General features: G+C 41.3%; 1 protein-coding gene and 2 pseudogenes across 1 annotated transcript in view; all 3 read left to right on the forward strand.

The window, feature by feature from the left end:
• The window catches only part of LOC138005789 (uncharacterized), a 23,046-nt gene extending 11,260 nt beyond the window's left edge, over nt 1-11,786 (forward strand). Inside the window, exons 4-7 of the mRNA XM_068851971.1 lie at nt 2,253-2,547; nt 7,551-7,663; nt 8,441-8,624; nt 10,266-11,786. Of these exons, the coding sequence (XP_068708072.1) occupies nt 2,253-2,547; nt 7,551-7,663; nt 8,441-8,624; nt 10,266-10,324 (651 nt within the window). The 3' untranslated portion in view covers nt 10,325-11,786. The remainder of the gene's footprint in view (nt 1-2,252; nt 2,548-7,550; nt 7,664-8,440; nt 8,625-10,265) is intronic.
• Nucleotides 11,787-15,234: 3,448 nt separating this feature from the next.
• The window catches only part of LOC138005790 (uncharacterized), an 11,692-nt pseudogene continuing 6,926 nt past the window's right edge, over nt 15,235-20,000 (forward strand).
• Nucleotides 17,197-20,000, forward strand: part of LOC138008803 (uncharacterized) — a 5,088-nt pseudogene continuing 2,284 nt past the window's right edge.

Here is a 20,000-nt window from a genome sequence, read left to right on the forward strand (position 1 = left end):
TTTCGAAGTATAAATAATAAAATGAAAGATTCGCATTTGGACGCTCACGTTTTCATTAAAATCTCAAATTTGGGGATTTAACGTTGTTGTTATCCAGAGTACAGCAATACTTTAACCAATGATGTTAAGGTCGTCGTTTCTTAAACTCCCTCATAAGCTAAGGACCTTTAGATCTGAGGACGAGTACTACTACTACTTCGAGTAAGAGTTTTCCGTTCTGAGCATCGGCCTCCAAACATTACACCCATGCTCAGTACGAAAAACTAGTACTCGTAATCGTCCTTGTCCTTCGATCTAAAGGTCCCTAAAGACCTGAGCAGAGCTCACGGAGCTCTAAAATCATAGGAACCCATGAGTTGCTTTTCTCATGGTAATCATGGCTAGCGGTATTTCTCGTGGGCGCGTACACACGACGAAGTTGCCGAATAATTTAATAATAATAATAATAATAATAATAATAATAATAATAATAATTATAATAATTATCAATACGTACAGCACGGCGGCCGCTTACAGCGTAAATCTTTGTTATTGTTTTGTTTAATTGACACCTGTCAAAACAAGGTATTCGCTGACCAGTATCACGTGGTCATATTGCGGGCTTAAGTTTAGAGCTCACCGAGGGCAGCTGTTTTTTTTTTAAGTTGACCGCTGACCAGGTACTGGTTTTAGATTGGGTCGCAGGCTCAAGGCAGGTTTACTTCTTGTATTAGGACACCTAAACATAAAAGTGGTTTAATTTTTCGCGTCTCTCTGTGGCTCGACGTGGCTGCACGGCCATACTACGTCAAGTAAAGTTCTTAAGAGTCGACGCTTTCCGTGTTCAGGTGGAAAACGGTTTGGAAAGTTTTTCCTTTCTGCATTTTCCGCCGGTTTCAATCCAAAAAATATGATTCCGAATATTCGATTTCCGGTCGGATGTTTATTTGGCACTCCCGTTTTTAAAGGAATATGCACGACTCTTATGGTATTTGGTAACCGCTCACTCCACCCCTAACGTAAAAACGGTAGAAGCCATCGGAAAAGGAACCTTCGGGTTGCCTTCGAGTGTATTCTGTCCCTGTCTTGCCTTGCCTTATATGCCTGTTGGTTGTACTTATGTTTCCATCGTACGAGTAAATCAGTTTTAAAACATCTTTGCCGTTTTTCACAATCTTTGCTGCTCTGACAGTTTCCTAAGTTATGGCTGGCTTCGGGATTAGTTGGCATTGAAGCTGACCACAACAGCATTTACGCTTTAGTCACTTTAAGACTCTGAGTGACTGTTCCGGCCGCGGAATCGAACTCAGGAAGAGTTCGCGCCACACTGCCGCTACCATTGCGGCGTTTTTTTTGTTAATTTCAATAAAAAGGAAGTTAAGAAACGATCGTGGCTACAGCAGCGACAAGACCAAAAACAATAATTTTATTGCTTTAGGAAGGAAAACTGAATGGTCGAGATGAAAGAGCGGCACACATTTTCATACGTTTCTCGCCGTACTCTGCAAAACAACAGTTTAAAAAAAACAATTTTAAGGTTTTGACGACAACGTCCTGTCATGATACTTCGCCCGTACTATACAATGTGAATATATAAGACAGAATAATTACGAAATAGTAGTACTTGAAATAAGGAAGCTCAAAGTTATACTTTGAAGTGACGACAACGCCACAAAACAAGAGTGAGGAAAAATAATCGTGCTGCACGTGCGCAATGCATTTTGTCTTGTATTAATTTTTGTGGTACTTTGCATAACAATGACGAGAAATCACCAAATTTGAGATTTTGACGACAACTTGAGCGTACAACTGCAAAACCTTTTTCTCCATTTGTATCCTGAAATCGCTCCTAGCCAATAGCCCATTTCCGAGTTGCTGCATACCTCAGTTTCAAAACGAGTCCTGGTGCACAACCATTCAAATGAAAGTGAGTTGCGTATTCTTATGCAAATCAAACTAATTTCCCTTAAAATAGTTGAGCACCAAGACTCACTTCGAAACCGAGACAAACAGCAACTCGGAAATGGCCCATTTATTTTTAGAATACTTCGGCCACATAAAACAACAAGAACGAGATGAAAGAAACGCGAAAGACTTACGATAGAGCAAAGTTACATTTTGAGGTGACGTTTCCGTCAACGTCGCAGTCGAAGATCTTAAAGTCCATAGTATTTTCGCTACTGTAGTCATCTTCGTTTTTTGAGCTCCCCAATATAATATGCAATTTGTATCATGATGTTATTGACATTTTTGTTATCTCTTTCTGCTTTCAGTGGGGAATAGATGCAGAATTGGAGCTTCCATCAGAGCTTGCTAAGGTTTTGCAATCCAAAGCCCAGTGCACATACAAGGAAAAAATCATCCCTCCAGGTGTGGCAACTAGGAATGCATGGGGACCAATTCTCTTCAAGTACTGTCGCGTTCAGTACAATGAAACAAGCAAAAAGCTGGAGATGGTGAAAGGGGAGTTTGCTGGAAAGTCCGCAATATCAAGAGCAACTAATAAGGAAGATGATGTTGATGCCGGGATTCCAATTGACCTGGATGCAGATGACAACTATTTACCAGGTACGTCAGTGCTTTAGGTTATGAAAAAACAAAACAAACAAGGCAGGATATCCAGGGCATTGCCTAGTGCTTTTCAAAAACATGGATCTTTTTTCTAAATTTCTGGATTCGAATCAAAATTTGCACTTGCAAACCTTCCTTTCGCATTAATAATGATACTAAATGTAACGCAGACTATCATAAACAATGTTCAGCTGTGCTGTTAAAAAAGTCTTTAAGTGCTAATCACCTCAACAAACGTAATACAACAAATATACTGTGTTGTTTTTAAGGACCTTTTTATTGAAAATTCACTTTTTTATTCACTTTGAAAGACTAGTTTGATCCATGACCATGCAATTTTTGGAAGTGAAAGATTCCCTCGTCCAGATAACGTCAGACCACAACACCGGGAACTACGTGCCCTACTCTTATCGAATAGTGAGTGGGTTCTTTAACGTCCCATACTATTTACTTTCCAACAAGGGCTATGAGAGGGGACCTCCGGTTTTCAGTACTTATCCGAGAAGACTTGAAAGTCTAATCATTTGCAGATGTAATTACAAAGGCAACACAGTCTCCTCAGTTATTTTAAGACCCTGAGTGTTGATCCGGCCGGAATCGAACTCACGAGTCCCGCATGACCAACCAACTGAGCCATCGGCGCGCGGTTGCTAAAGTTTTAAATTTCTAGGAGAGACCACTCTCCTGGCATACGAAATGTTTACTTCCGGTTTCCGTCCGAGGCACCAAAACGTCGCGTGCTTAACCTGGAAGGAGGCTCGAAATAGTTTCTCCTCTTTTCAAACAAATACACATATTCTGTTTTTAGATACAGTTAGGGTAATCATATCAAGACAAAATTTGGCCCGGGTATTAAGTATCCATCATAGATTTCTCACATCACATCTTCCTCCAAAATAACGTTACCATGGCAACCATATTAGGCATTTCTTTGAGCCTTAAAATCAACATATATTGTCTTTTATGAAGAAACGGGACTGTGAAATCTTCCCATTCAGCGTTACCAGGTAATGTTAGCAATAATCTCTAAAATATTTAAAATTCAACAAAATCTGTAGGTCAGTTTTTCAGAAAAATAAGTTTTTTTGAAATGTGTCGCTAATTTCTTTTTCCTTTTTTCACCTACAGATTTTTTTTTAAATTTGAAAGACAAACGTTTTAAACTAATCTTAGGGAACATGCAAAAAATGATAAAAATTCACCGTCTGGAAGCAGAGATATAAACGAGTAAAGTTGCAAAATCAGGAAAAATGAGGGAGTTACAAGTTCAGCATCTACGCATGCGTCACCAGCGCATTCGAGTCCGCACGCGAGTGGAGCTACAGGCTAACACAAACGTTGACCATCAAACCGTTTCTGTAAAATTTTCGTAGTTTTCGTGAATAGGAGATATATTTATATTCCATATATATAAAGGAATTAGGAGAAAGGTGAGCGAAATAAGCGGAATTTTTTTTATTTCTGGTGACCCATTTGACTCATGAGCTGACGCGAGCAGCTTACGAATTGCGTATGTGGCTTACGCGCTCGCGCTCAGCTGAAAACCCTTTCGAGCCATTCGTAAGCTGCAATTCGTAAGCTGCTCGTGTCAGCTCGTGATTCAAATGGGTCACCAGAAATAAGCAAATACCGCTAATTTTTGCTCACCTTCCTTCTAATTCCTATATATATGAATATAAATCGAAAACTACGAAAATTCTACACAAACGGAGCAAACGGTTTAATGGTCACTTAAATCCGTTTGTGTTGGCCTTTAGGTCTGCGTGACACCGCGGCAAAATGAGTGCGCAGGCTTGACCCACTCGCGAGGGACTGGTACCAATCGAATTTGCCATAGAAACAACGAAGCGGCAAAATGGCGGCAATTTAAATTCCCTGTCTGTGTTTTCATTTTGCGATAATAAGGACAAGACTACGAGGATAAGTTTTATTTTTGAAGAGAGCTCCCTGAAAGACTAATCTGTCGTGTGTCTTTTCAAACCAAAAAACTATGTGTCAAACTAGGAGATTTTTTACCGTGCATTCGAGCGCTCGAGCAAAAGGATGAAGTTCGTAATGTTATTAGTCGCAATGGTCTGTGTTGGTAAACTTCTAGGGGGAAAAACTGCGGGGTAAACTTCTTTGCAAGGGCACAATGATAATTCCTACTGCGAAGATGGCTTGTGTTGCTTCTGTTGAACGAGGAAATTGTCTGCTTGTTTCATTGGAATCCTTTGAAAGCGAGAAAGAATTAACAATTATTCTTTGAAATCGAGGTGAATAGTGGTAGAATATTTACCGAGCCGCAAAGCGGCGAGGTAAATATTCTGCCACTTTTCACCGAGATTGAATATCTGGGAGATACCACTGTCCTGGCACACGAAATGTTCTCTTCCGGTTGCCGTCCGCGTCTCAAAAACGCGCGTGCTTAGGCTCCCTAATAATGCTCAATTACTCCGAGATAGCGAATCAATCAGATTGCTTGAAATACTAAGATCACTGAGTGAGCATATACTAAGTTCTTTTCATGCCCGCATCCCACTCATTCGGCAACTAGGATAATTCATTTCCCTGCCCTCCATTCTCATATTTTACAAAACTAGTTATTTTAATAAGAGCGAGGCAATAAAATAAAGAAAATAAGTCTTAATTTTAAGAAAGGATCGCAAAAAAGTTTTGAAACTAAGTATAAATTTGACTCCAATGCTTCTCAATGTTTCCCTTTTACTTGGCGTATGGTAGTGGTCCATCGTTGAAAATATTGCACTGCAACTGCAACTGCAACTGTTACACCACCTTTTTTCCTGGCTGGTAAGTGGTATTTTTTTTCCAGCTTTGTCGATCACCTTGTAGAGCCTTGCTGGGATGAGGGTGGGGGAGACATGAGAATCATGATCATGAAACATACAAAACATTTACCTGTATGTGTTTGGAAAATACTCATTTCACTTTTGCATGCATCGTGCCAGAAAAAATTCAGCCTAAATTTTGCACTATGTGTGAAGATAGTGAGAGAGGAATGTATTCATACATCCAGCAAGATTAGAGGCATTGTGCTTCATACTCTAATATTTTATTGTTAATATCCAAACCCATGCTCAGCAAGAGAAAGACTAGAATAACATACAGCTGTATTAATAGGAGTAAGACAGTTTACTTGAATTTTAACAAAATATATTTGCTTGGTGCTCTTTCCATCAAACATTGAATTACAAGGGTGTGGCAAATTAAGTAATTATTGTCTCTTTCTAGACAATTTTGAAGTGCTGTTTGGAAATCATCTTGTATTAATCATTCACATGCTCACATCTGTGATGTTTGATTTACAGTAATACTGTTGTCATCATGCAGGATCTCATGCAGGAAAAATATGCGAGATGAATAACAACCCTGCCTTGTTTTCATCACAAAACCAATAAAATATTCAATGGTGAACTCCTCATCACAGTCTCTGAAAACAACCTGGAATGTTGCTCGCCATGCATGGTTTGACCAGATCAGCATACACAGCAGGAAGAGTTTTAGACTTCAGCACTGGAATCAGAAGAATCTATGGCTCTCGTATCACATGTCAGAGGTTAAAACGTCTGTTGTGTCAAAATCCTCAGTGTTTTTAGACGAATTGCCCTTAAGCGAAAAACAATAAACGAAAAATGTTATCAGTTTAAATTTTGCAACTTTTAGGTATTCAACGGTGTGACCGAAACGCGAGCAAACATGGTTAGGCGAAGATAACTTAAGCTTAATTCTTTCTGGAAACGACATAAACAAATAAATATTTGATGCCTAAAAAAATAAACTTAGCTCTTTTGACTTTCTTATTGGACACAACTCGGCACTACTGTTTAGTTTTTCTGTCGAGTCCATGTTGAGCGGGAGTTCTTGATAATCAAAAGGTCAAAGAACTTTTTCTCCACCGCCGAATCAACTCAGAAGCAAAGAGCTCAATTTGTGTTCGAAGCAGGCATGCACACTCATTTTGCCGCTGTGTCCTCGCGCGTGCACTCGAATGAGCGGGTGACGCATGCGCAAATGCTAATCTTGTAGCCCCCGCAATTTTTCTGATTTTGCAACTTTACTCGTTTATATGTCTGCTTCCGGACGGTGTATTTTTTTCATTCTTTTGCATGTTAGTTTAGCTTCATTTAAAAAGTTTGTCTTTCGAATTTAAAAAAATCTGTAGGTGTAAAAAAAAATTTTAGAAACACATTACAAAAAAACTGATTTTTCCGAAAAACTAGCCTACAGATTTTGTTGAATTTTAAATATTTTAGAGATTATTTCTAACATCATCATCATGTTAACGCTGAAAGGAAAGATTTCACCGTCCCGTTTCTTCAAAAAAGACAATATATGTTGATTTTAAGGCTTAAAGAAATGCCGAATATCGTTGCCATGGTAACGTTATTTTGGAGGGAAATATAAATGAGAAATCTGCGATGGGTACTTAATACTCTGGCCAAATTTCGTCTTGATATGATTACCCTAACTGTATCTAAGGACAGAATATGTTCATTAGATTGAAAAAAGGACAAACTATTTCGAGCCTCCTTAAACTCGCTATTTGAAGGTAATATGTTTCTTTGAGATGGACCAGGACCAGCTGGGGTAAATGCTCTGGTACCAAGGATCTTGAGGTGTTTCGGCGAGGGTAAAATTAGAAGAAGATCTTTTGGAGCTAACACGTGCTTTTTTTCCCCCCCCCGTGGTTTCCAATGTCTAACCTCTAATTAAGGCCTGGCCAAACGCTCGCAACATTTCAACGCAACATCTTGCAACATTGTTGGGCACAACATGTTGCGTACGTTTGGCCATCCTGTTGCGATATGTTGCGTGCGTTTGGACAGTCCATTCAACACATCTCGCAACATCATGCAACAATGTTGCGTTGAAATGTTGCGAGCGTTTGGCCAGGCCTTTAGATGATGGATAAGAACCAATCCAAATTCGTGCACTATTGAGCTTATTATATAAAGAAAATGGTTTCAGTAATTTTGCTACAATTTTACTTTTGGCTCCAGATTATTTTACTACCGAAGACATTAAAATGATGAACACTATATACAAGACGGTTCTAATGACAGAGAAGAACCGAGAGCAACGAAAAGCGCGGGTCAGAAAATACCTGGGATGGGTGAGTCAAGAAACAAAATTGTTAACTTGCCAGTAGATCTGAAGGATATAGGCTTGGGGATTGGGGAATACCTCCCTTGATTGATTCACACATCTGTGCAAGACGGGGAAGGAGGTAGAACAGCAACCTCGTTTCCAGAAGAGAGACCCTGGGAACGAGGTAGATAAACTAGATCAGGAATCAGCATAACAACACAAGACGGTGAATAGCTTCAGGGCAGTGACAAAGGTATTGAGAAAGAGAACGGCATCATCGCTCTGTTGGCTTTTGATTGGTTTTAAGAAATATTCTACGTGTTCCTTGACCAAAACTGGCAAGCGCGGGGAAAACCACTCGGAGCAAGTCAAAATGATTACATGTACATAGAATGCCAAAGGCAATGAACGTCTACAATTTGCTCGGGATTTCGCTAAATTCCGACAAGTGTATGGTAACTCGCCACGCAATTAGTTAATCCCGGTTTGAAGGAGTTTGTACTGGGATGGGTGACCGGGTAGAAGACATAGTTTTTTGATTTTCTTTTTTGATCGTAATCCGGTAATTTAAAAAACCCGGCCGTTTATGTCTTTTAAATCGCAGCATATATTTTAAACTACAGACGTGTTAACGGTCGGCATCCCCTGTGAACGCCATTGATTCTTTTGCTTTCGATTGGTTAACGATGTAAAAGCACACTAGCTATTTTGGCAAATCACTAGAAAGGCAAAGCAAAACCAGTGCAATAGCAAACTTGCGAAAATCAAGTGATAACGCGCTCACAATGTCATCTCTTCACAGTTTGAAAGAATGTTGACCACTGATGAGACGAAAATTTTACTTCCTGTGCCGTTGACCAGTGGCGACTGCAAATTTCTGCAAAGCATGCACATTACAGCAAGTACGAGTCAGCGTATACTTGATTTTACACGAGTGACGAGAGAAGACATTCAGAGCTGTGGAATTATTTTCAAATTGCTTGATGGTAAGTAAGGGCATGACATATCTGTTGTTTAAAAGAAATGAAGAATCATCCAGCGTTCGCCGGGATTATTACTGACTGGGTCATAGGTCGACTTGAATTCATAGTAACAAAAAGAACAATTTAATTTCATCTTGCCTACAATATTGTGCTAAACTGCTGGACTGGACGAAAAATACAGAAACCTCACGCTCTTGATCCTACTGCGCATGAACAAGAAATTGTGTCACAAGGGCAATAAACTAAGCATCAATTTTAATTTTACTTGCTCTTACATTAGCGAATCCTGAGGATAAATTGCCATAGAAATTGATTTAAAAGCCGTCTTTTGCCCTTGGCACCAACTGGAAAATACGTGACTTTCCGTTGTCGAAATCTTGGTTGTTTCCCACCTTAAAAGCACTATAAAGCTCGAACAGGCCGGGTCGAAGAATACCTTCGAAGCCACAATTTGAGTTTCTGATTGGCGGAAATTACAATGCCTCACCTCAAGCGTCCAGCCGTGATCTAAGGAGTGAGCCCTGGCTCATTTCCCGAATCAGCGGCTGGTAATCGAGCCAAGAAGCAATGAAGCTTGCATCAGTAGTTCTCTTCAAGGTCTTAACTCAGGGGCACCCAACGACCAATTTGTTGTAAAATGTATTATTATACCCCAGTTAATGAAACAAAAATGTTATTAAGGCATTTTCAGGTGTTTTTCAGTGTTGCTGGGAAAACATTATCTGTTCCTTTTTCCCAGCAAAAAACACAAGAAATTTCTCAGCCAGCTAGATAAAATTGGTTGGTTTCCCAGCCAGCTGATCAAATTTATTGTCCAGCCAGTAATTCCGCGCGCTTTCAAATCCCTCGATCCAAAACGACCGAACAAAAGCGACAAAACCGGGACAAAACAGGTTTTTTTCCGCAAGCGCAATCACTCTGACCAGCCGTCGTATGTTTGTGACTACTCTCTGGGAGAGGGAAGGGGTTCTTTTTTTTTTTTTTTTTTTTTTAGTCGTCCTCAGTCCTCAGAGTTTCTACAGCCAGCTCGGGTTGAAATGCTAGAAAAAGTCAATAATTCCCAGGCAAAACTTCTATCAATAACAAAATTTCCCAGCCAGCTCATCGAAACACCTGTGTTTTTGCCAGCCAGCAACATTCCTCTGGGGAACAGATAATGTGAGGAACGGATTCGTTGGGTGCCCCTGTTAACTCAGTTCCTCTCAAAGGCCACTGCGAAAACACGACATATGCAGCCAAACTGTTTATTATCCCTTACGCAAGAAAAAGGTATGAGTTCAATTTGAAATTAATGTAAAGAACCATTAAAGGCTTAGAACAGTTTACTGCGAGATACTTTGCCTTGGAGGATGTAATAAAAAATACTCTTTCTGCCACGCGTTGTTCAAGTAATTTTGTATTAATGTTGCACTTATGGATTAAAGACTGGAATGAGCAAAAAACTAAATCTCTTGACAACCGCCCTTCTGCAAGGCGATCACACGTTCTATCCCAGGGAGACAGGTAACTGTTTCATCGATTCTGGAACAACCCTCAGGCTAAGTAACCTTTTGCTAGTTCCGTCCTTAGTCTGATAGCTGATATGTGAGAGATAAATAACCCAAAGGTTTATGAAACTAACACAGTTTGAAATTTACTCCTCAGATCTGCCTGACGAGGATTGGACAGAGCTCGAGATGACACTTGACGCCGCTGAGGACTAAAAGCATTACTATTTACGTTTATCGCCCTATGTAAAGGAATCCAGGTTCTAAATCCCGAGTCGTGGATTCCGGATTCCAACTCACGGGTTCCACCGAAATGGATCCTGGATTCTGGATTCCATACTATGGATTCCGGATTCCACGCTCTGGATTCCAGATTCCAAAGCCTTACATTTGCTGGATTCCGGATTCCTTCACATCGAGCGACGTTTAGCTGTCAATAGGAAGCTTACGCAAGGACAACGACGCCGCCAAGGAGAACGTCGTCTAAAAATACTACTTCGCGTTATTGTAATAATTTCGTTACAACTCCAGGTCGTTCGGAATGGACAGTGCGTATGAAATCTGCAGGAATAAAATTGGCATGAATTGTTTAGATGTTTGGGGAGAAAATGTATTAATGTTTCGTTCGCTTCTCACGTCCTCTACACAACCTGAAAATTGGTCAATTCATGTCGTTGTCAGGACGAGGACGGCGGCAAAGAAATGCACCAAAATGAAAAACGCACTTGCAGGGAGTGCAGAGCTTTTGTTTTTGCTCATTAGAGTAATTTTTTTGTTGTGTTCTCGTAGACGTTGTCGTCGTCCTTGCGTAATCTCCCTGGTTGTTCTTCTCGTCAGTTGACATTCGTGTCATCAGCCTTGATCGAGACTAGTTTGCCTTATTAAAAAAGAGATTTTCTTGTCGCTTCTTTTACTGCGTAATTGTGAGAAACAACTTGTTGGAAAATCCTCTATTTTCTTCTGAGCACAAGAGTAGTGTAAAATTTGTAATAGAGAGTGTTTAAAATTAAGGAATATTTTTTGTTTTTTGTTTGACAGCTATTGTTGGATTTTTGTTTATTTAAAGTAGGTTTTGAGGATCGAGTTATCCTATGACTTAAACCGATGCAAAGTAAAAGAGAGAACAAACTGCTGCAAAAGGTGTCCGATCCTTATTTCGTAAGATTGCTGATTCAGTATTGTCAGTATTCTGTATTACGAGACCGTGTTGAAGGGGACGAACTATTAACTTGGGCAGGCTTTGGTTCGCGGAGAGAGCGAATTAAACATTGTAACACCCAGCAATTTCAATAGTAAATTAACTTACAAAGCAACATGTTACCATCAGTAGGACCAGCAAGTAAAGGATCTTTGTAAACGAGCGCAGTTGTAGCTAATGATAGTTCAGCCACATCGTTGGCTTACGCTACTGTGTGTTTTCACTTTTATCTCGGCTTGCAAGTGAATACATGCCCATTTGGTATTGTTTAAAGGAGAACTTAAGGCCTAAACTCCAACTGTATTATTTTTTCCTTGATTATGAGGAAGAATGAGGTGTACAAATGAAGTCTTGATGCTTGCTTTTGCTTCTCCCTTGATATGAGCAAGAAAATTGAGTTTGAAGTTGCGTTTTTCCTGCTTTTTGGGGCCTGATCTTTGTCAGCTCAAACTAATTATCAGCGGAAGAGTGCGACTTCACTGTAAATATGAAACTTAAAGGAATATAACAGACCTACACGGTCTCCCTTTTGTGGGTTTTTTCTTACAGTTTATCGGATGAAACATCAACCGTATTCGTGGCCAAAGCTTCAAGGAAAGAAATCCTCATTTTTGGCTTCAGTTCCCCTTCATATGGAATAAAAAATAATCAGTTGTTTTTAAATTCTTGACTATAAGCTAAAACACCTACTAGGCGTAAAAACTAATATTGTCACCGTCTCCCTTCCATTTACCACATTTAATAAAGTAATTGTCGGCCAAAGTTAAGTTTAAATGAACACTTAATAAATCCCTCGCTTTGTTTGCTTTGGATGTATGCGCTTCTAGTAGATACCATTGACAGAATGGATGTGGTTTTTGATGACATCAGAAACGCGGATGAGAATTCATCGCTTAGAAAGCCTAGTTTTTTTTCCTGTGGAAACAATGTTAACATTGTATATGGTCTATTTACGAACTAAGAAGTTTTAAGATAAAGTTTATGAAAATTATACTCCTTTGTCTGTTGTAGCTTTGCGGCCCGAAAAAGCCAATGCTTTCTAAAATGGGCATATCGTTGACTCAAAATTGGATTTTCTGGTCCAAAACCTAACAGGAATTCAGTGTTGATGCAGTGGTGCGAGAGCACCAATGTGTCCCAGTCTCTTGCCGGACTCTGTCACACTTGTGGGTTGCGTTACCTTGTTCTCTGCATTGCAGCGAAGTTATTTTACACCGGTTTTCTCGTCTTATTAAAAAAAAACATTTGATTTGTATTGATTTGCTGTCTCATCAATAGGCCTTTTTCGATATAATACAATTCAGCTTGAAAGAGAGGTGTAGAGGACAAAGACAGTGGAAAGTAGATGATATGTAATTCCTTCCTTTTCTATTCTTTTTGTCCTCACTGCCTCACTATATATCAAGCTGAATATTTGATATTTCGAAAATGGCCTATTAGAGATCTTCAGTGCTAGGCTACATTGAGACATAAAACGGAGCCAGGATGGCGCAGTGGGGAGAGCACTCGCCTCCCACCAATGTGACCCGGGTTCGATTCCCAGACTCGGCGTCATATGTGGGTAGAGTTTGTTGGTTCTCTACTCTGCTCCGAAATGTTTATCTGCTGGTACTTCGGTTTTCCCCTCTCATCGAAAACCTACCCATTATTTGATATGTGTTGATTTGACTCGATTTTTTTACTGTGTTCCCAGTTAGTCCCTGAGCGCTAAATACACCTGACAGTCAAAGTTCATTATAATTATATATTGTGATTGTTATTGTTTGCTAAGGGACGTACCCTTAGAAAAGTGATGGGGGGTGTGGGGGATTTTCAGCTGGTATGAATTTTTTTTTTTTCGAGCACTGGTTGTGCAGGAATTTTTTTAACAGGTGAAACCCCCTGTACGAATTTTTTTTCAGACAAATATTGCTTTTTTTTAACAGTGAAATCCTGATTCATTATCTATGGTTTTGTGATTTATAAATTATTCTACACTCACAACAGATCAAAGGATACAGGCCACTTTTTAATGCAAAATCGTTTCGAAAATGTACACACAGTGAGAGAGGAGGAAGCCACTTGGAGTGGACGGCTTCCCTTTACATCTGTACACTCTAGAGGTTCAGGGAGGACAGCTACTGACCATGGCCACAAACCAAAACACGCTGAAGAAGTCAGAAGAACGAGTGAAAGAATTAAAAAAAAAAACGCCTCCAAAGAGCATAACGATCTGCTAAGAAACGCAGAAAAAAAAGGCATACACAGCCTATAAGAAGCCAGCTACCTCACTGATACAAGCCACAATGTAACAGGCGTTCAAAATCAAAATGAACGCGGGCCCGGGTCAAACATTTCAAACCAGATGATCACTCGCTTCTACCGCCGATGAATATAGAATTAAATTGGCGCAAAAGCGAGACGCCATAATTTCACATTCACCTTACTGCTGAGAAAATCAACACCAAGAAAATAAAAACATTACTTTCGAGACCAACTATTTTCTTGGAAGAAAATGTATCACACAGCAGTATAGAAATTCAAATGTAAAGCCTCATAGGGCAAAAACCATTGCTAAACGAATACTACACGAACCGCCTAAAAGAGGCGTCCATTCAAATATGTCCTGATCAAGAGAGCAAAATTACGACAACAAAGGCGTGAATTTTTTTTCTTAGCATTTTCCCTTGCATGAATTTTTTTTTGTTTTTTTCCTAATCCCCCCAAACCCCCCCCCCCCCCCCCCATCACTTTTCTAATGGTCCGTCCCTAAGGAAACTTGGGAACGCCAGAAATTGTGCTACAAAACAGGCCATCCTTCGAAATTCTTCGTTTCCATCTGCTTTTCCTCCAGGCTCCTTCAATTTTGTCGGTCTTAGAAAAACAATTTTGACTTGCTCATTTGTATTTCAAAATGCAGTTGTACTAATACATCCTTCTAGTACTAATTCTAGTGGAATCCTTATAAAATTTAAGGCGACATTTCTGTCATCATTATGTTAACGAACGGGACTTTGGGCATAATACCCAACGAGTTTGCAAAGACGGATGAAACGACGTAACCACGAACACTAGCTAACCACGAATGTATTTCCACAAGTAACTGTCAAATGTATTGTCAATAATAGTAATTACTCATGCGCAGTAAGCGCATGAGGTATAAAATGCCCTCTGTTCCTTGTTTTCCGTGTGACATTAGTGCATGCAAATTTATGCTTGCATATATTTACAGACTGTAACTTTACGTGGGGCGGGGGGTAGGGGATTATTCAAAACAATTAATAGCTGCTGAAAAATGTATTTTTGAGTCAGAAAAATTAATAGAAAGACTTGAAAAGAAGTATTAGAGTCTTAAAATGTATGTATGCTTGGAATATCAGTCCATTTGCCTGACAAAATAAACAGTGCGTGTTGGAAGAAATCAACCATTCCTCTCATGTTTCAAGCCCTTGAGTAGACTTGCAAGAATTTCACCTTACGAGAATCCCGGGAGAACATTTTTTGGCGAGCGAAGCGTGATTTTTCGGACGCGAATCTACACTAGACGAAGGACTTTTGAAAGTCTAGCCCTTAAGATGTGTCATTTTGTCTTGGATGTGCATGGTCGCGCCCGAGTCATCGCATCTTGACTGTTCAACCTTTGTGATTGTAGTCGCGGTCCTACGGCCCGGGTTGTACGGATCGAGCTGTTAGCGCCAGTACCGTTCAGCGGTACTTAGTTTTGTCATGTTCACGTATTCGTTGTGTGTGTTATTTTCCGAGTCGCCATCTTGTGTTGTAACTCGACTCGTGTGTTAGATTTGCCCATTAAACTACTGGCGTGGTGGCAGCGGTCGGTCGAATTCACGTCCAAGTCTTCCTGTAAAGAGCCTATAAACCAAAGACAGCTACTGTGGTAAGTCTAAACCTCGAAGAACTTCGTTGTTAGAGCACGACCGATACCGTAAACATGGCTAGTACTCACCGCGCACCGAAACAGTGGTGTTTGTCAAAGTCAGAAACTATCAACAGCTTCGAAAACTGGAGACAGAATTTACTATACACCTTGTCCCTTGACATAAATTTTGCCCCGTTCCTTGCTGAGGGCTTCATGTGGGGCAAAAAGACGAAAGCCGACCCTCTGAGAGGCTTCACTGACGATGGAGAAGATGTGGCCGAGGCCAACCGCCTAACCACAAAAGGTGAATTTTCTTGAGCTTATGCTTGGGCAAATAGCGAATTATTGTCCTATTATTGCTAGAAACACGCTGGTGAAGAATTCCACTTCAATCCGGTCCATCTGGAACACCATCAGACAGCATTTCAGATTCCAGATTACAGGAGCCCATTTCATCGACTTCGCTGACATTCATTTGGAACCCAATGAAAGACCTGAAGATCTCTACCAGCGGTTAATGGCTTCTGTCGAGGATATATTGCTCGAAGCTAACAGCTTATTTAATTACAGTGACCTGATTACGGAAGACGAGGAGTTAAGCCCGTCTTTGGAAAATTTCGTTGTTCTTACATGGTTAAAGCTAGTACACCCAGACCTACCAAGATTGGTCAAATAAAGGTACGGTACCGAACTAAGATCCAGGACTTTGACGTCAATAAAACCAGAGGTTTCCCAAGCCCTAAATTCGCTGCTTGACGAAATTAGAGCATCCGATGATGGAAAAGTTATGCGCACTGCAACTGGTGGCTTCCGACGGTCGACGCCGATCAAATCTCTGCCTAGAAAGGGACCACGACCTCCCCGTCAATCAAAGTCCTGTCCACTTTGCCAACAAGCCGGGCGCCCCGATCCCAACCACTTTCTGAGCGAATGTCGTCATCTCCCTGAGGAGGACCGCAAATATATCGCGAAAGCCCGCCAAATCGCCAACATCGTTGACAATCATCTTGAGGAAAGTGACGAGTCAGCTCCGTTCCCCAGTGACTGTGAGTTCGATAGTAAGATCAGCAGTGTTGAGTGTGTTCCGGAACCTGCAGTTCTCCGTGTACAGACACGTCAATCGCCCTACATCGACGCGTTCCACGCCCACCACCCTGTGCGTATTACCTTGGACAGCGGTGCTACTGGCAACATGATTCGCCATTCTCTCGTCACACGCTTGGGAGGTCAACTAAACCCCAGCTCACAATCTGCTCACCAGGCAGACAGGTGCTCCCCACTAAAGGTTGTTGGAGAAACTCGTCTATCATTCACCCGTGCTAACCGTGAATTCTCGTTTGAAGGCTTAGTAGTTGAGAACCTCGATGTTGATATATTGGCAGGAACTCCGTTTATGGAGACTAACGACATTTCCATCCGCCCAGCCAAACGGCAGGTTACGATTGGGGATGGCCCCACCTATGCTTATGGATCCCAGGCCCCTGCACTGACCAGCACAGCCGCCCGTCGAGCTATTGTTCTCCGCGCACCTCCTACCTATACAACTGTTTCGTCAATACAATGAATTATTAACTTGATTTCCTGATTGATTTTTGATTGACACTAATTTATGTAATTATGCCACGTGAATAAGTCAGTTTTTCAGTTCAGACATTTCCGATTCGAAGATATGTGCATGTTTTGCTAATCTGTCTCGCTGACCCGTTTTCTGTTATACTCTGACCTATTTTATCTGTTGCTGACCTGTACACCGTGAAACAATCCTTCTAGACATCGTCAAAGAAGTAAGTATTCAATGCTGTAATTCTAGTTAATAGTTTACTCGCGTGTTTATGTACCGATGAATCCTGTTCGGTTTCTCAAATGTATTTCATTCTTTTCTTTAGATCGAATAATCTTATTGGAATAAATTATACGATTTGCGTAATCTAGTTGGATTGCCTGTCTGGTTTTATTGGACCATTTCATTCGATTTCTTGGTTGAGAAAAAGTACAGTTTGGCAAGGATCTAAGCACTGCGGGAGAACCAAACACATGGCAGAAGACGCTATTAAAAGCGCAAAGCTGGACAGAAGGACTGGGAAGGCAACCCTTACAAGATGTAGGAAAGCGTTGTCCAAACGGATTGAACTTAAACGACCTGGTATGGAGGTAAAGGACGCATTAAATAGCCTCCAAAATGCATTCCATGACCTCGTTGTGAAACACGAGAGCTATTCAAAATTAATTGAAGACGATGAGGAGTTCGAAGTTCAGGAACGTTGGATGGAAGAATGTCAGGAACTTTTCATGGACACCGAAAGTCAAGCAAAGATTTATCTGGATGATTTAGTTACTAAGGGAAAGGAACCACTGAAAACCAGCCTCGCAGGGAAACAACTAAGTAGCGCAGAACCAGAAGCCGGCGTTAGCGGAATTTCAAGCATGCAATCATCAGAGAACAAAGGTACAGTTGATGACAGTTTCACTAATTCAGCTGAAATTATTGAAGTTGTTGACAATGCAAACATTGAAAACACTGCAAATAACTCTGTTGAACAAACTGGTCACTAAAATAGTCAAAGCACAGGTTCTGTTGATATTTCGCAAGCGCCTCAAAGTCATCCTAACAATAGTAGTGTAACCGAGACCGGAAGCTCTGGCGACAACGATAACAGCGCTGCATGTGGCTTTAAACTGGAAAAACCCAAGCTACCTGTTTTCGCTGGGAATGTCCGAGATTATGCTATCTTTCGCTCAGATTTCAAGCACGCAATAGAAGCGAAGTACTCAAAAAGAGATTCAATCACACTCCTGCGCACGTGCCTGCGAGACAAGCCACTCGAGCTCATTAAGGGAATCGGAAGTGACTACGACGCCGCCTGGGAATACCTTGACTCCATCTATGGCGACCCAAGATTTGTGTCAGACACTGTGACTCAGGACATTATTCAATTCAAAGCCTTGCAGGATGGGGAGGACGCGCGATTTTGTGACCTCGTACATCTGGTGAAAAGATGTTACAATACCTTAAAGGAAGTCGGTCTCCCTAGTGACATGAACAATAGCCACATGCTTTCGATAATTGAACAGAAGATGTGCGCTGATGATAGAAAAGTTTGGGCGAGAGATCTGGAAAAAGAAAAGAAACCCGCTACCCTTTAAGCGTTGATGAATTGGATGAATGTTGAAATGAAATCGCGAATGCGTGCCACAGCCCCAATCAGAGTGGGCTCATCCGGTAAACGCCCTGTGTATCACTTCAAGTCTGATAGCGACAAACCTGTTTGGCACAAATGTTGGCTGTGCAGAACTTCATCACACTGGCCTGATCAATGCCCGAAATTCATATCCCTCAGTGTTGACGACCGGATCGCAACTGCAAAGGCAAATTACCTGTGCTTCAGCTGCTTGAAAAGAGCCGGCAGAGGACACACTATGGATAACTGCAAGCGCAAACAACAGTGCACAAAGCTGGAGAATGGAACGCGGTGTCAACAACACCACCATCAACTCCTACACAAGAGCAATCCCGTGAGGATTAGCGTCGCCACTACAGCCAGCCCCACTGAAGCAATTCTTCCCGTTTTATCTGCTAACATCGGCAACGCTAACGGTCTCTTTAAATGCGGAAACGTGCTTCTTGATTCGGGGGCCCAAGTAAGTCTCATCCGACAGGAAACCGCTGAGACTCTCGGTTTGAAGGGAAAAGATGTGTCCATAACCATTACTAAAGTTGGCGGCGAGGACGAAACAATGAAAACAAAGGAGTACAATGTTCAGCTAACCTGTATTGACAACAACAAGCGTTTTACCGTTAAAGCAATCGGCATTCACAGCATCAGTGACGAGATTCCAGCAGTGAAAACCTCGCACTTACCGGAGGTTCTTGGCCTACCAAACACCAGATTTCGCCGTGGCAAAGGGCATGTTGACCTGTTAATCAGCATTGATCACGCACATATGCATGCTGGTGAAACAAGACAAGTGGACCACCTGCTAGCTCGCAAGTCTCCACTTGGATGGGTGGTTTTTGGAGGAAAACCAGAGCAGATCAGTGACGTAACCAGCATATTGCACGTCAAGTACGCCTCACCAATAGACTTAACAGACTTTTGGACAACCGAAACTATGGGCGTGGCCGTGAAACCCTGCGTCTGCAATGCTGACAAACTGACCCAAACAGAAAGAGAGGAAGCTAAGCTCATAGAGGAGTCGTGTTTCAAAGTCGGAAACCAATGGATGATCCCTTATCCTTGGAAGAAAGACCCTAACCTACTGCCAGACAACAGAGGTTTGGCAATAAAACGCCTGGAGTCAACAGAACGACGTCTGAAAAGAAATCCTGAACAAGCTGAAGCTTACTGCAAACAGATGGAGGAAATGGAAAACATGAAATTTGCGCGAAAGCTGTCAAAGGAAGAACAAGACAAGTATAATGGTCCTGTTCATTACATCCCACATCATGCTGTACTAAGGCCAGACAAGAAGAGCACACCTGTTCGAATTGTTTTCAATTCATCCTCTACATTCCAAGGACATGTTCTGAACGATTGCTGGAAAAAAGGTCCTGACCTTTTAAACGGTATATTTGGAGTCGTCTTGAGATTTCGTGAGAAGGAAGTTGCAGTACTGGGAGACATTTCCAAGATGTATCATCGGATCCTCATTCCAGAAAGAGATCAACACGTACACCGCTATCTCTGGAGGAATATGGAATCAGACAGAGAACCTGACACTTATGTCAAAACAGTTTTGACATTTGGAGATAGGCCCGCACCCGCCATGGCGCAAATAGCTCTAAGAAAAACAGCCCAAGAGAACAAGGCAAGCTACCCAGAAGCAGCCGAAGTGCTCAC

This window comes from Montipora foliosa, chromosome 6 (assembly GCF_036669935.1).
Source record: "Montipora foliosa isolate CH-2021 chromosome 6, ASM3666993v2, whole genome shotgun sequence".
Lineage (NCBI taxonomy): Eukaryota > Metazoa > Cnidaria > Anthozoa > Scleractinia > Acroporidae > Montipora > Montipora foliosa.